The 12809-nt window shown below is 38.5% G+C and overlaps 2 protein-coding genes across 4 annotated transcripts in view; both read left to right on the top strand.

Moving 5' to 3' along the window:
• The window catches only part of LOC107699511 (uncharacterized), an 11649-nt gene extending 1374 nt beyond the window's left edge, over nucleotides 1-10275 (top strand). Inside the window, exons 2-10 of one of the 2 annotated variants that reach the window (XM_016500786.1) lie at nucleotides 580-1252; nucleotides 2395-2916; nucleotides 3224-6702; nucleotides 6864-7050; nucleotides 7226-7384; nucleotides 7496-7585; nucleotides 7673-7868; nucleotides 7986-8169; nucleotides 8700-10275. In XM_016500786.1, the coding sequence (XP_016356272.1) occupies nucleotides 640-1252; nucleotides 2395-2916; nucleotides 3224-6702; nucleotides 6864-7050; nucleotides 7226-7384; nucleotides 7496-7585; nucleotides 7673-7868; nucleotides 7986-8169; nucleotides 8700-9926 (6657 nt within the window). In that variant the 5' untranslated portion in view covers nucleotides 580-639 and the 3' untranslated portion in view covers nucleotides 9927-10275. Of the gene's footprint in view, nucleotides 1-579; nucleotides 1253-2394; nucleotides 2917-3223; nucleotides 6703-6863; nucleotides 7051-7225; nucleotides 7385-7495; nucleotides 7586-7672; nucleotides 7869-7985; nucleotides 8170-8699 lie in introns of those variants that run through there. The other variant, XM_016500787.1, reaches the window with a different exon arrangement.
• A 291-nt stretch (nucleotides 10276-10566) lies between these two features.
• LOC107699510 (zinc finger and SCAN domain-containing protein 2-like) overlaps nucleotides 10567-12809 on the top strand; it is a 4416-nt gene continuing 2173 nt past the window's right edge. Inside the window, exons 1-3 of one of the 2 annotated variants that reach the window (XM_016500785.1) lie at nucleotides 10567-10695; nucleotides 11445-11610; nucleotides 11994-12109. In XM_016500785.1, the coding sequence (XP_016356271.1) occupies nucleotides 11466-11610; nucleotides 11994-12109 (261 nt within the window). In that variant the 5' untranslated portion in view covers nucleotides 10567-10695; nucleotides 11445-11465. Of the gene's footprint in view, nucleotides 10696-11441; nucleotides 11611-11993; nucleotides 12110-12809 lie in introns of both variants that reach the window. The other variant, XM_016500784.1, reaches the window with a different exon arrangement.

The following is a 12809-nucleotide window of genomic DNA, read 5'->3' as shown; positions in this document are numbered from 1 at the left end:
GGCTTTCACCGTGGACGAAGCGGAGTCCAGCCCAGGGTCGTCACATGTGGTTGCCGCAAGCCCCCCGGACGCTCCTTCGTTGAATCCGCCGGCCGCGCCGTTCTCAAGCCACACCCGCCGTGTGTTTCGTTGTGAAAGCAAAACTACTTTTTTTCAGAAAGGCGGGGCATAGAGGAGAAACAATAATGTACATTATGTGGAAAATAATGTGTTTTTTTTACTTTAAACCACATTTCATTTCATTACACCAAATACACAAAATAATGTTCTTTTTAGCAACATCATATGACCCCTTTAATGTGTAAGGCCCACTTTATTGGAAGGCTATTCAGATATCCTTAAGAAACTTATATATGACTGGGCTCTGTAGGCTCACTTCCTCCACCATGCCAATTATTGATATTTACATGCTAACATGTCTAAAAAAAAAATCTAGAGTTAGATTTATACAGCCGTAAATTTTGGCACATTTTTTGTTAGTTCAAAACTGTATGGTGCATTGTGACATTAGATGTGCATATATGTTTTTAGTGTGTTCCTCTTATTTTTGTAAATTAACTTGCATATTTTCTATTTTAGGAGAACTTTAGAGACCTGAATTCAATTTAACATCGAGTTTTACATTGGAATTTGAGCGTCATGGAGCTTGCTAATGACCCACTCTGTGAACAATCTGCTCCTGAAACAAATCAGCACAATGAGCACCTTTCACTTTCAGACAGCCTGTCTCCTTTGGAAGCACCATTAGATAGTATTGTACATGGAATAGAGGCTACAGAGGGTACAGAAAGAAACAGTGGCCTTGAGTTGAAGCTGGACCTATATGTCCCTGCACCACCAATAATAGAGCCTATAACCCCTGTAGAGGAAACAGTGGAGCATTGTGCACTTCCTGTAGTAACAGAAGAGGACAGCACACAACCTGAAGCTGCTAAAGAGGGAACAGATGAAACTGACAACGTTGCAGGCTTTCATTGTGAAAATCAGTCAAGTCTGGCTCAGTCGAGTTCGGATACTGTGACAGAAGTGGAATGTGAGCATGCATCCAATGAAACAAGCTCATCAGACTTGACGGCTGCAAGTTGTGTGCCTGTAGATCCCATAAGCTCTAATGAAACACGAAAAAGTTGTGCCAATATTAAATCGCCAACTGGAAGTACAGTATGTAATGCAAACAGAAAGAATATCCCTCCAAAGAAGGACAAATTTAACCCTTTGAAAATTGACATGGCCAAAGTAATACCTCTCACCTGTAAGTAATTTGACTCTTGTGTGTGTTTCCCCATAGCATAGCAATAAAATATTGTTATGGTACTCATATTCAGTTGAGGTCAAAAGTTTCAGAATCTGCTAAATGTTAATTATTTTACCAAAATAAGAGGGATTATACAAAATGCATGTCATTGTTTATTTAGTACTGACCTGAATAAGATAGTTCACATAAAAGATGTTTACATATAGTCCACAAGAGAACATTTTTATATATAAAAATGACCCTGTTCAAAAGTTTACATCCCCTTGATTCTTAATACTGTGTTTTTAGCTGAATGATCCACAGCTTTTTTTGTTTAGTGATAGTTGTTCATGAGTCCCTTGTTTGTCCTGAACAGTTAAACTGCCTGCTGTTCTTCAGAAAAATCCTTCAGGTCCCACAAATTCTTTGGTTTTCCAGCATTTTTGTGTATTTGAACCCTTTCCAACAATGACTGTATGATTTTGAGATCCATCTTTTCACACCGAGGACAACTGATGGACTCATATGCAACTATTACAGAAGGTTCAAACGCTCACTGATGCTGCAGAAGGAAAAAAAACATGCATTAAGAGCCGGGGGGAGAAAACTTTTTGAATTTGAATATCGGGGTAAATTTTACTTATTTTGTCTTCTGGGAAACATGTAACTATCTTCTGTAGCTTCTGAAGGGCAGTACTAAATGAAAAAATATGATATTTGACAAAATAAAAATGTACACATCTCCATTCTGTTCGAAGGTTTTCACTTTTAAAAGTTTTCACTTATAAATTCAACTATTTTCTCTTGTGGACTATATGTAAACATCTTTTATGTGAAATATCTTATTCAGGTCAGTACTAAATAAACAATAACATGCATTTTGTATGATCCCTCTTATTTTGGTAAAATAATTAACATTTTGCAGATTCTGAAAGGGGGTTGTAAACTTTTGACCTCAACTGTATTTACAAATGTTAAAGTTGGCATGAACCTGAAATTGATATTATTTTCTTAATGAATATTGCTGGTGTTATTTTGAACGATTCATTCATACATTACATTTTTTAATAAATTAATATTTATTAAAAATTTCATAACTTGCTCTTTCTGTGACTCACTTTTCTAATATGCATTGTTTTGTGTTTAATACCAACTTCTAGCATCCCAGCTCTCACTACAGTGCCTAGAATGTCACATCATCTTCAGTGACTCCAAAAGCAAAGAACGGCACCTTAAAATGAGCCACCCTGCAGAGTATCAGCAGTGCATTCTGGGAGATGCACTCTTTACTTGCTATGTTTGTGATCAGCATTTCACTTCCTCCACAGAACTCATGGCCCATCAACGCACACACACAGGTAATGAGCGGTTCAAGTGCCCGTTCTGTAGTGAGGCCTTCTACCAATCCTGTGAGCTAACAAGTCACAAAAAAAAAATTCACTTCAGCAAACATGGATACACCTGCTCGGAGTGTGGCAAGCCTTTCAAAACTTTTACTTTGCTCAGATACCACCAACGGGTACACACAGCAGAAAAGCCTTTTGTTTGCATGCACAAACAATGTGGTAGAAAGTTTTCTGCATCCAAGTCTCTTCAGCACCACTTAGAAAAACATCAGAAAGAAGATAACCAAGATGACCAGACAAATGCTTCAACCACCACAAAGAAAAAAAGAGATAAAGGTAAATGACCAAAACCTTAAAACACCACAAATAAAACACTAAAAAGACATCAAAGATGATCTAATATCCAACATCTGCTGATATATACAATAACGATAACAAATTTAATACCTGCTGATAACCAATAAGGAACCAATAAATTGTGCATTCTTATAATATAATGTGCATTCATCACTCACTTTAAAAATCAAACCTGATTAGAAAGATAACGATGGATCCTCTTTAACAATTCAGCGTCATTGCAGAGTGTTAAATGTAAATGTTGCTGTGCTGACCATTTGATTTATTTATACTTGTTATTCTGCAGGAAAAAATGAGCGGAAATTCCCATGCTCACAGTGTGCTGCAGTCTTCAAGACTTCTAAAGCACAACTTCTTCACATCAAAAATAAACACTCTCAAGAGTCGCAAAGTAGAACTGTGTTGGTGCCACAACTAAAGCCACCTGGACCTGCTCTGACACAGACAGCAAATGGACAACCACAGACTCTGATCATGGAAACTGTCGGACCAGCACCACAGCAAATGAATAAGCTGGATCCTGAGCAAATTAAAAGGCTAATTGAAAAACTTGGAAATGTACAGAAAGTGAATCAGTTGGTTATATTGCCTTTGCAGCCACAAAGCTTTGGGTCACCCCATTCACAGCCATTAATGCAACCATTACATGTGAATTTTATGGAGTCAATTGTTCAGCCAACACAGTGTGAGAAATCTGACACAGACTCATCAAAAACAGAGCAAATTAACCTTCAATTGTCAGCAGAAATTGGAGATTTGCAACAAAAGAAAACTGTTCTGTCACGAGAAGAAAAAATTATTTCATCAGAAAACCCAGAGACCCAAGTAACAGCTGTTGAACTGACACAAACGGAGGTCCAAATGCAAATGGATGAAATTCATCTTGAACTTATACCGATACAGACTGAAACTTCAGATTTGCTGGATCAAACACCTTTACAGGTTGAAGTACCACAGAATGATTCTGTTAATGAGATTGCACAAATAGCAGAGGAACTTATTCCAGTCACACAAGGCATTGCAGCTTTGGAAACTAATAATGAACCACCCTTAATTCCTCAACTGGAAACTGCAATGTCTCACCATGTGGAGGAGGAAAGTGTGCCAGTTGACACAGTAGCATTAGAGGAAACGGTTACCAATGTAGAGACGCCATGTCCTACACAAATGCTAGATTCAACAGAATTGTCAGTGGAATCTGAGTCACTGGTGGTAAGTGAACAGTGTGATGTAGGCAAATTAAGTGAACCTCAAGAACTTCAGGAGATCCCAGCTCAAAAAGACCAAGCTGAATCAGAGAAGGAACCATCCATGCCAGTGGAACCACAATCTCAGCCTGATTCTCTCAGCACTGTGCAGAATGACACTGTAATTGACATTCAACAAAGCTTTGTGCTAACACCAGACCAGACTAGAGCCAGTTTACAGGATTGCCCTTTTGTTCAGAAGAAACTTCCAACAAAGAAAAAAAGATCTAAGAAACAATTAGCTGACAAAATAGAGACCATGAAGGAGACAAGTGAAGTATGTGGTGGAAAGGTAGCAACAACCAAGAAAGTTAACACTTCAAAAAGTACATCAAAAGTAATTAATAAAAAAAGTGAAAAGGTGAAGAACAAAAAGCTTGTTGTCAGATTTGGACCAGCTGAGAAGAAAAAAACCTCTACACCGAAGGTAATAAAAACATCAAAAACCAAACAAAACCAGAACCAGCAAATTAGCAATCAAGACCAAGTTCCTATTTTGTCTCAGCATGACAATAAATTGGATTTTAACCAAAAATTGCAAAAAGATAAAAAAGGAAAGGGGGTTGAAAGTCCTTTAGAAGCAGCAGTGAAGACAACGGGTCAAATTACTAATTCATCAGACACTGTTTTGGTGGAAACAGAAGCAAGGCAACAAGTGAAACCCCAGACGAGAAAAATTAAGAATCAAAACAAGTTGGACAAGAAGTCAAACTCTATCCAGGAGGCTCACCAAGATGAAACACTGGTACCTGTACAAAAGAAAAAGAAGCAAGGAAAAACATCTGAAGATGAATATCCCAAGAAACCTAAGGTTAGGAAAACCCAAAAGGATGGTTTAAAGAAGAATACCCACAAATTACCAAAGCATAAAATAACACAGGCAAAATCTAGACCTAATGTACCAGATCTGGCTCACATAGAGAAACAAGCATTGCTCTTATTAAAAGGTCACATGCAGCCTCAGCTGAAGGTACACAAGTTGGATGCTACTGATCTCGAGAAGTCACCCCCAAGCAAGTGTAATCACAAGGTGCTGAAAAAAACAAAAATTGCACCGAGCAAATCCTTGAAGGCAGCACACAAAAAGAAAACAAAATCAGGTGGAAATAATTTGTTAGAGTGTCAGGTAGAGCCCCTTTCATTTGAAATGCCCTCTGTTGAGAACAGCCCTGGTTCTGTGCCTACAAAGCCCAAAATTGTACGGAAACGCAAAGCTCCTACAAAGATAGACCAGGAAATTGCATTGAGCCCTCCATATTCTCAACTTACTCTCGGGTGCCAGGACTGTGGAAAGACATTCTCAGAAGTGTCTGCTTTACAGGAACATATGGCATCCTGGCACTCAGCTGGAAAGGCATCCTTCCCAGATGAGACAATTGATGTTGCTAAAAAACGAGTCATAAAACCTGGTCCTAATGCAAAATGTATTCCACCTAATGTCTTTGAAATTCAGGTTGCAGCAGATTGGGACATGGAGACTGAGGTGGGGGAGATTGTGGGAGAAAGACTATCATTCCCAGCGTTAAATCCGTCTCCTTCTTTGACACTTGCTTCTGGTGGTGTTGAAGGAAAGGAACAAGAAGGAGACAAAGATGTTGAAGGTATTGTTTCTGGGCTTGAGCAGCCTCCTGAGCAAAATCCTTTAGAAGTTTGCAAGATCCCTTCTCAGGCCTCAACACCAGCCTTAAGCAAAAGCATCATGCCCCAGGAGCTCACAGAAAATACTAGTGAGAGTGTGTCAGAAAAAGAACAGTGCCATGAGGTCGGGTCCATCACAGAAACTTCTTGCGCTGAACTCAAAGATGCAGCAGAGGAAGAAATTAAAGAAGAACTGCCCTTAGAGGTGAATTTAGTCATGGTTGGAGAAAAAAATGCAGATGACAACCATAACACTCAGAACATTTCGGGTGTCTCTCAAGAGCATGAAAGTGAAGTGAGCAATTCATGTTCTCAGTCTCAAGAGCCTGCAAAAGATGCCAGTGAAGCATTGACTCAAAATGTTCTAACTGAGCCAGAGATAAAGCAAGAAGAAGAGGAGGTACTTGTTCGTCGAGTTGATGATCATAAAAGAGTGATGGGAGAAAATTCTGTGACAAAAGGTAAGAAAGGAGTTGGAAGAAGCCGGGGCAAGAAACCGCTTGGAAGAAGGACTAGCACAGAAAACAGAAATACAAAGGACATGGAAGGAAATAAGGATCCACAAGAATGCCAAGTTCTCTATCATTTGTGTGTACTTGATACTCCGGAGGGAAAGAACAAAGAAAAGGACATGAATGAAGTTCATGCCTCTGAAATTTGTCAACCATCGTCTTCTGAGGAGGCTCCTGAGGAACAGGTCGTTTTTGAGTTGGACTCTGTTACCACAAGTGTAATGGATATTGTAAACTCTGAAGACAGTTCGTTTGAAGAATCTAGAGAGCTGGTTCGAGACGGCAGCTCTCCCGGAATCATACTGGAAAAATTCTTGACTGCTCGTGAGAGAAATATGGAAAATCCAAACACCCAGAGTCGGACTAGGGTGAGTGTTTTTGCATGTTTTCCAGACTCTTCAGATGTTGTCCTTTAACATTTGAGTATTGACTTTTAAACCCTTTTAGAGAGTATTGAGTATTTATTGTGTCATGTAATGTATACAGTATGTGTATTATGTATCAGAGTTACCTAATGTTCTCATTCAAGGCAAACACATCATCTGACGTGAAAATAGAAGAACGTTCTTCAAATCTGGTTCACCACAGTCTGATTTCTTCTGAGAGTGGTGTGATGCGTGGAGTACAAATGTTTTTCGTCAAAGCTGAAGACCACTTGACTACAACTGAGATGTTTCAGGCACTTCAGCCAGTCCATCATCGTGTTGCATGTCAAGGTCAGTTTTAACTAAATTATTTAACTGAATAAATATTAGTTTCTGTTCTAATAGTTGTATCAGGAAAATAGTTGGAGCAGCTTATCTGCAAAATCTTGCAAAACCTAAAATTGTGTACAAACTCAGTTGTGTCTTTTTCATAATTGTTTTGCTCATTTTTCTATTCCTCTTTCAGACAAGAACAGAGATGGCACATCTTCGGACTCGCATGTAGTACCCCTGCAATCCTACAGCAAGCAATGTATATTTTATCCTGTTAAGGAGGAAGAGAGGGAGCATTTAGTGGAGCCCCCTCAAGCGGATCGGATGTGCTTGAAATTGGGGGAACTTGCAGGTGAGAGACGTCATTGCACTGTTAATTGCAATGTTGAATACATTTGTGTGGTTTTTTTTGTATGTCATCATTCATCTTTTCCACCTATAACTTCCCAACTCACACCTGTAGGGGCTTCATCTGGAATTAAAGAATGTGATGAAGTCAGCGTGGGTTCAGTACAAATGGACGTTCAGCATCTATACACAACATCTGAAGAGGGTAAATAAAAGAATGAGAAGTTTAATGCTTTAATGTGTGGTCTGTCCTGTGAGCTTAGTTTCAGAATGTGCTTTATTGTTTTTGTAGGTGATGTTAATTCTGAACAGCAGAGAACTCAAGGCTTTTTAGAATTCCTTTCTGAGAATTCAGACACAGATGATGCCGATAATGTCCACTCTGAACCAGAAGCTGAAACTATTGTGATGTCCTGTTACCATGGAATACAGAGTAATGGTACAGTACATCAAAATGGCAGAGAGAGATGTGATTCAAATGGGAAAACGTGAGTATTGTCGGCATTACATAAAATACTAGGAATGCCAAATTACTATCACTCAGCAGTCTTTAACAGCTGTTTTTTTTCTCTATTCTTCATAAACATGGCTGGCTCCTTAACAAGGCACACAGAACCAGAGAGGCAGCTCAACTGGAAGCCTATTAACTACTTTAATCAGTATTTTAGTTTGGACACGTGGAAAGAAATTGCTGTTTGCACAAGGGAAACATCAAAACTGCCAAACCTTGTTACAGAAAACGAGGTTGCACAGCATGTGGGAATCCACATTGCAATGGGAACTCTAAAGGTTAGTACATGACAACATTTGAAAAATGGGTCACTCCCAAAAGATGGTGACAAACCATGGTCCTTAATATTTTTTGTCATGGAAAAATGATTTTAAATAGTCAGATAAAGCACAATTCTAAAACAGTTTATTAAATAATTTGAATTTGTTTGACTTTATATTGTTTTGAATGTTTTTATCACTATTATTTGAATTTGTCAAGTGCCCTGAAGAAAACCTGCCCCTACACCACTTTTATAGCATTTACAGTTATTTATGTATTGCTCATTTAGGTTTCCTGGTTTAAACATTAGTACAAGGTTTAAAAAGTTTAGAAAAAAAACTTTGTTTTTACATTGAAAAATATATAGTTAATTTAGAAAATGTAATTGTTACATTGTTTAAAATATAGAATTTATTGATTTTAGTCTAATCAGTAGTATGTTTTAAGATGATATTGTCACCATCTTATTGTTGTACTTTTTCAAAAACTGCTCAGAAAACTGAGACATGTCTCTCCATCTCTCTTTGTCTGTTTTTCTACCACAAAGTTTCCAAGCACAAAGCTCTACTGGGAAGACTGCACACAAGTATCTCTGATCTCCGATGCCATGTCGGCTTCAAGGTTCTGTGAGCTCACTCGTAAAGTGAAGCTAGCCAGTTCTGGTGAAGCTTCTGATCAGCATTCTGAAGAAAGAAAAAGAAACCAGCCGGGACAGAGTAATGAAGCTGACAGTAACAAAGAGGCACATAATTGCACGAACTTAAAGACAGATCCTTTGTGGAAGGTAATGTCATTGATTAGAAGAGTTCAAGACGGTTGTCGGGGACTGAAGCGACATGGAAACTATGGGATAGATCAGTACCCCCTTCCTTTTCAAAGACACCCAACCCATTCTTTACTTCACACAGTTGTCATAAATGGTGGAGGGTTGGTTGTGGACTTCAGCTTGAGTGTAGATGACTCCAATAGAGAAGATGTAGTCGAGAAAATGGTGTCTAGAGGTAAGGAGAGAAACGAAGGGATGGTGTTTCTTTGCAAACCAGAGCTTTCTACACCTTCTATGCTAGAGCATCTTTTAGAGGCTGGTGTGCAAAGCGCTGGCAAGGTCGGTGGAGCAAGAGGGCAAATAGGTGACGAGTTTGTGAGCTCGGATGGAAAACTCAAGCTTTTCAGGTGTCATCATGGCTTCATCCTTTCAGCAGTGGTAAAGGAAAAACCTCGCTCAACATCTCTTGTCAGCGGCTTCGAGAGAGCGATTAAAGCGGCGAATCTCAACCGTGACTTGAGAAGTCTTTATCGCACTCCCTGCACAAACTCAGCAGTCAGCGCTTGGCCGCAGTCTGTTCTCTGGGACTTGATCGATCTGGTTTTGGTAAATGCATGGATACAGTATAAGCAAGATTACAGTCATATTACAGATCTGTTATCACTTATGGCATTTCGTTTGGAGGTGGCCAAAACATTGATTCTCTCCAGTGGTGTTGACGTACAAGACTCATCACCTCCCTGCCCTCCTGCTCCAGAACTACATGGTCCAGATACAAACTCAAGACCTTCTCAGGTTTTTGAGACCCCTTTGCCTGATGAGCATACACGGTATGATGGCTTTGGGCACTGGCCGGAGCAGCTGGCAGAGGGCGAGGAGGCCAGGAGGTGTCGTTTCGGAGGCTGTGAGAGAACATCACGTGTGCGGTGTCTCAAATGTTGTGTGTTCTTGTGCATTTCTCGAAACCACAACTGCTTCCTGAAGTTTCACAGTCAGGGGTCTTCATGAGGCATACAGACTGTGCACATTTTAACTTAAACTTTTACTCATTTACTTAAATAAGATGGTTAAACATTAAGTTATTGCTCATCATGACTCAAAACAAACCCTGAGCCATCCATATCTATTCTTGTCCAGGTTTTGTAGTTGTGCAAAAATGATTCAATTAAGCCCACTTGGATGTATAATGAATGTTATATTGTGATTGTTATATTTCCTTTTTATGTTGCTACTGAAGTTGTATTGTATTTTAAACCTAGCAAACATTAGAACATGTCCCATGCATTGTTTGCTTTCTATTTCCTAAAAGGAAAAGGATATTTTAGAAAGTGATGTTTTCATTTAATAATTCCTGACTTCCTGCTCATTGTGCATTGTAAAGGCATCTTCAATCTATTTGTATGAAATAAAAGCTTTTACATTTTATAGTATGAGCTCAGTCTTGTGATAAACACTTTTATGCATTTATATCTAACCTAAACAATTATAGTAATTTTCTGTGCATATGCAATTATTTTATATATGGGCTACACAATTAACAATGTTAAATCATTTTGGAAGCCATTAACTTGTTTTGCATGACAAACAGGCCGTCTAGATACCTGTTCTGCTTTCCTATGAGCACAATGGAAAGTACAGCGGACGCCTTGGCACGTGATGCAGGTTTTTTTCAGTCTTAACAGCGGGTCACTGGCTATATGTTTGCGCCCCCTTTATTTTCATATGAATTTCTGGCTTATGCATTTTCCCTCCAGACAAAAGGGTTATTCTCTTTCAGGTAAGAATTTTGCTAAATTATTGTTTAAGACTGAAATTGAATGAACTTAAAAATAGAAATGTTTCCCTCTTTTGGGCTTTGTTTGAAGAGCTTTTGGGCAGCGAACTTGGTTGTTAGTCTGCATCAAGTTTAACCTCTAACTCAGCAGCTAGCTAACGTTATAGCAGCTTAACAAACAATAAACGCATAGCTCCGTTCAAACGTTTATTTTTACAGCGGTTTCGATGCATTGGTAGTGGGACTAATTTCAATACATTAAGAAATTAGCTAGTTAGCTACGTAGCATTGGTTTGGTTCGCAGAAGCTTAAGGCCACTGTAGGCCTCGGTAGCATGTAGCTTAGCATAGCTTAGTTAATGCGAACAAACGGTAGGCGGCTCTAAAACGCGCGAATGGAAACGTTTGGTCTCCTAACTGTTTTCTAAAATGAAACCATATTTTTATATTATGAACAAATATTTAAGGCTACTGCGATATTAAGTTATTAATGTGTGAAACAAAGGTAGGTATATGTATGTTACTTGAAGCACGTCAGCTATGCTGTATGTTTTAATGGCTCAGGTGACTTATTCAGCAGTGTCAAAACTTCTGTCTGAAAACTCGTAGAAACGGTTCAGTTGCATTCTCGCGTTAATTATTTGAGTGGCACTTTTTAAATGGATGGCAGGTTTTGTGATACGTGCACACTCTAACACGTTTATACCGTATTTGTATGCATAGATTAATTGACTATAATCTCATTTACAGCAGGTTTACACTTAATTCCTCATAATGGACTCAGACATATTGAATATAGAGGAGATAGTAATGGGCGGAGGAGAGGCTGCTGCCCCTGCTGATCTGCCCTCTGAGAAGACAGAGGATACCTACACCACCTCCATTCAGGAACATGCACCACCTCCTGTCATTCAGTCATGTGAGTATGAAGGAAAATCACTGATTTAGTGCTGGAATGGATTTGGATAGACCTCCAGGTTTAAATGTATGTTTCTAATGGGCACCTGTTGCATACAACTACTGTTATGCCAGTTTTGTATATAGTGTTACGGTAATGGTGTTTTGTTTTTTTTTGTTTTTAAAGCTGGGATGGAAAAAATATAATCATTATTTAAGTCTTGGGGAGTAAGATTACTTAAAAGTATAACTTTTTTAAAGTTATGCTTTTAAATGATTTTTATGTCTGCGGTTGGCCCTTTTTATATCTTGATGTTACACTATATTTTATTATAAACTTGTAATTAGCATTGTCTCCCTTACTGGTGTTTGAATTGGTCGCCCTCTCTCTCTCTCCGTATTCAGACCAGCATGAAAGCCTGCAGTGTTTCCAATGTTTTATTACTTTCTGCAACTCGAAAGCCAAGGAAAGGCATATGAAGAAGAGTCATCGGGAAGAGTATAAACAGCAGCTTCAACAGGTTAGCTGAAGCATTACTTTGATAGCACCATAACACATATCTCTGATTATTTGAGATTCAGTCATTTACAGCATTCACAGTTTGATTTGATTAGATATGGTTATACGTCTAGGTAATATTATTACTTCTAGATACTAGCACTATTCTAGATGATGTTTGCTAGTGTTTCTCCTGTTATTGTCTCCTTAAGATTTTTGCTTCTGCTTTTTGTATTCCTCATTTGTAAGTAGCTTTGGATTAAAACATCTGAAATTAAATGTAATTGATCAAAACAAAATTAATATACTCAGTATTATACTCAAGCAAATATTCAACTGTGTCAAACACCAGAATGGTTTCTCAGTTTAGTTTGCTAGTATCAGTTCTCATAATTGAGTGAGGATGTGTTGCTTTGTGTCTGTTTTTAAAGCATTCTTCTAATGCCACTGACTTTCACAGAAGCGTGCAGATGTCCGTAGAGATGAGCAGATGTATGGTTTGTAGGTGAAATCTCCATTAACCCAAATCAAGTGACTAATAAAATAGGAAAGCTGTCTGTTCACTGAATGTAAATCCTGTTCTCACTTACTCTGAAAAACACCACTGGCTTCACTCTTTTACACTTGATTACATTTGTTTGGTGCTAATGTTCTTATTTTGTTGAGCTTTCTTTATGTTCTGCCAACATTTTTTGCTTCAAAATCAAATTTTTTTTTTTTTT

Source organism: Sinocyclocheilus anshuiensis, unplaced genomic scaffold (genome assembly GCF_001515605.1).
Source record: "Sinocyclocheilus anshuiensis isolate Anshui unplaced genomic scaffold, SAMN03320099.WGS_v1.1 scaffold670, whole genome shotgun sequence".
Taxonomy (NCBI): Eukaryota; Metazoa; Chordata; class Actinopteri; order Cypriniformes; family Cyprinidae; genus Sinocyclocheilus; species Sinocyclocheilus anshuiensis.
The sequence above is the reverse complement of the archived record's forward strand: the minus strand, read 5'-3'. Positions and strand labels throughout refer to the sequence as shown.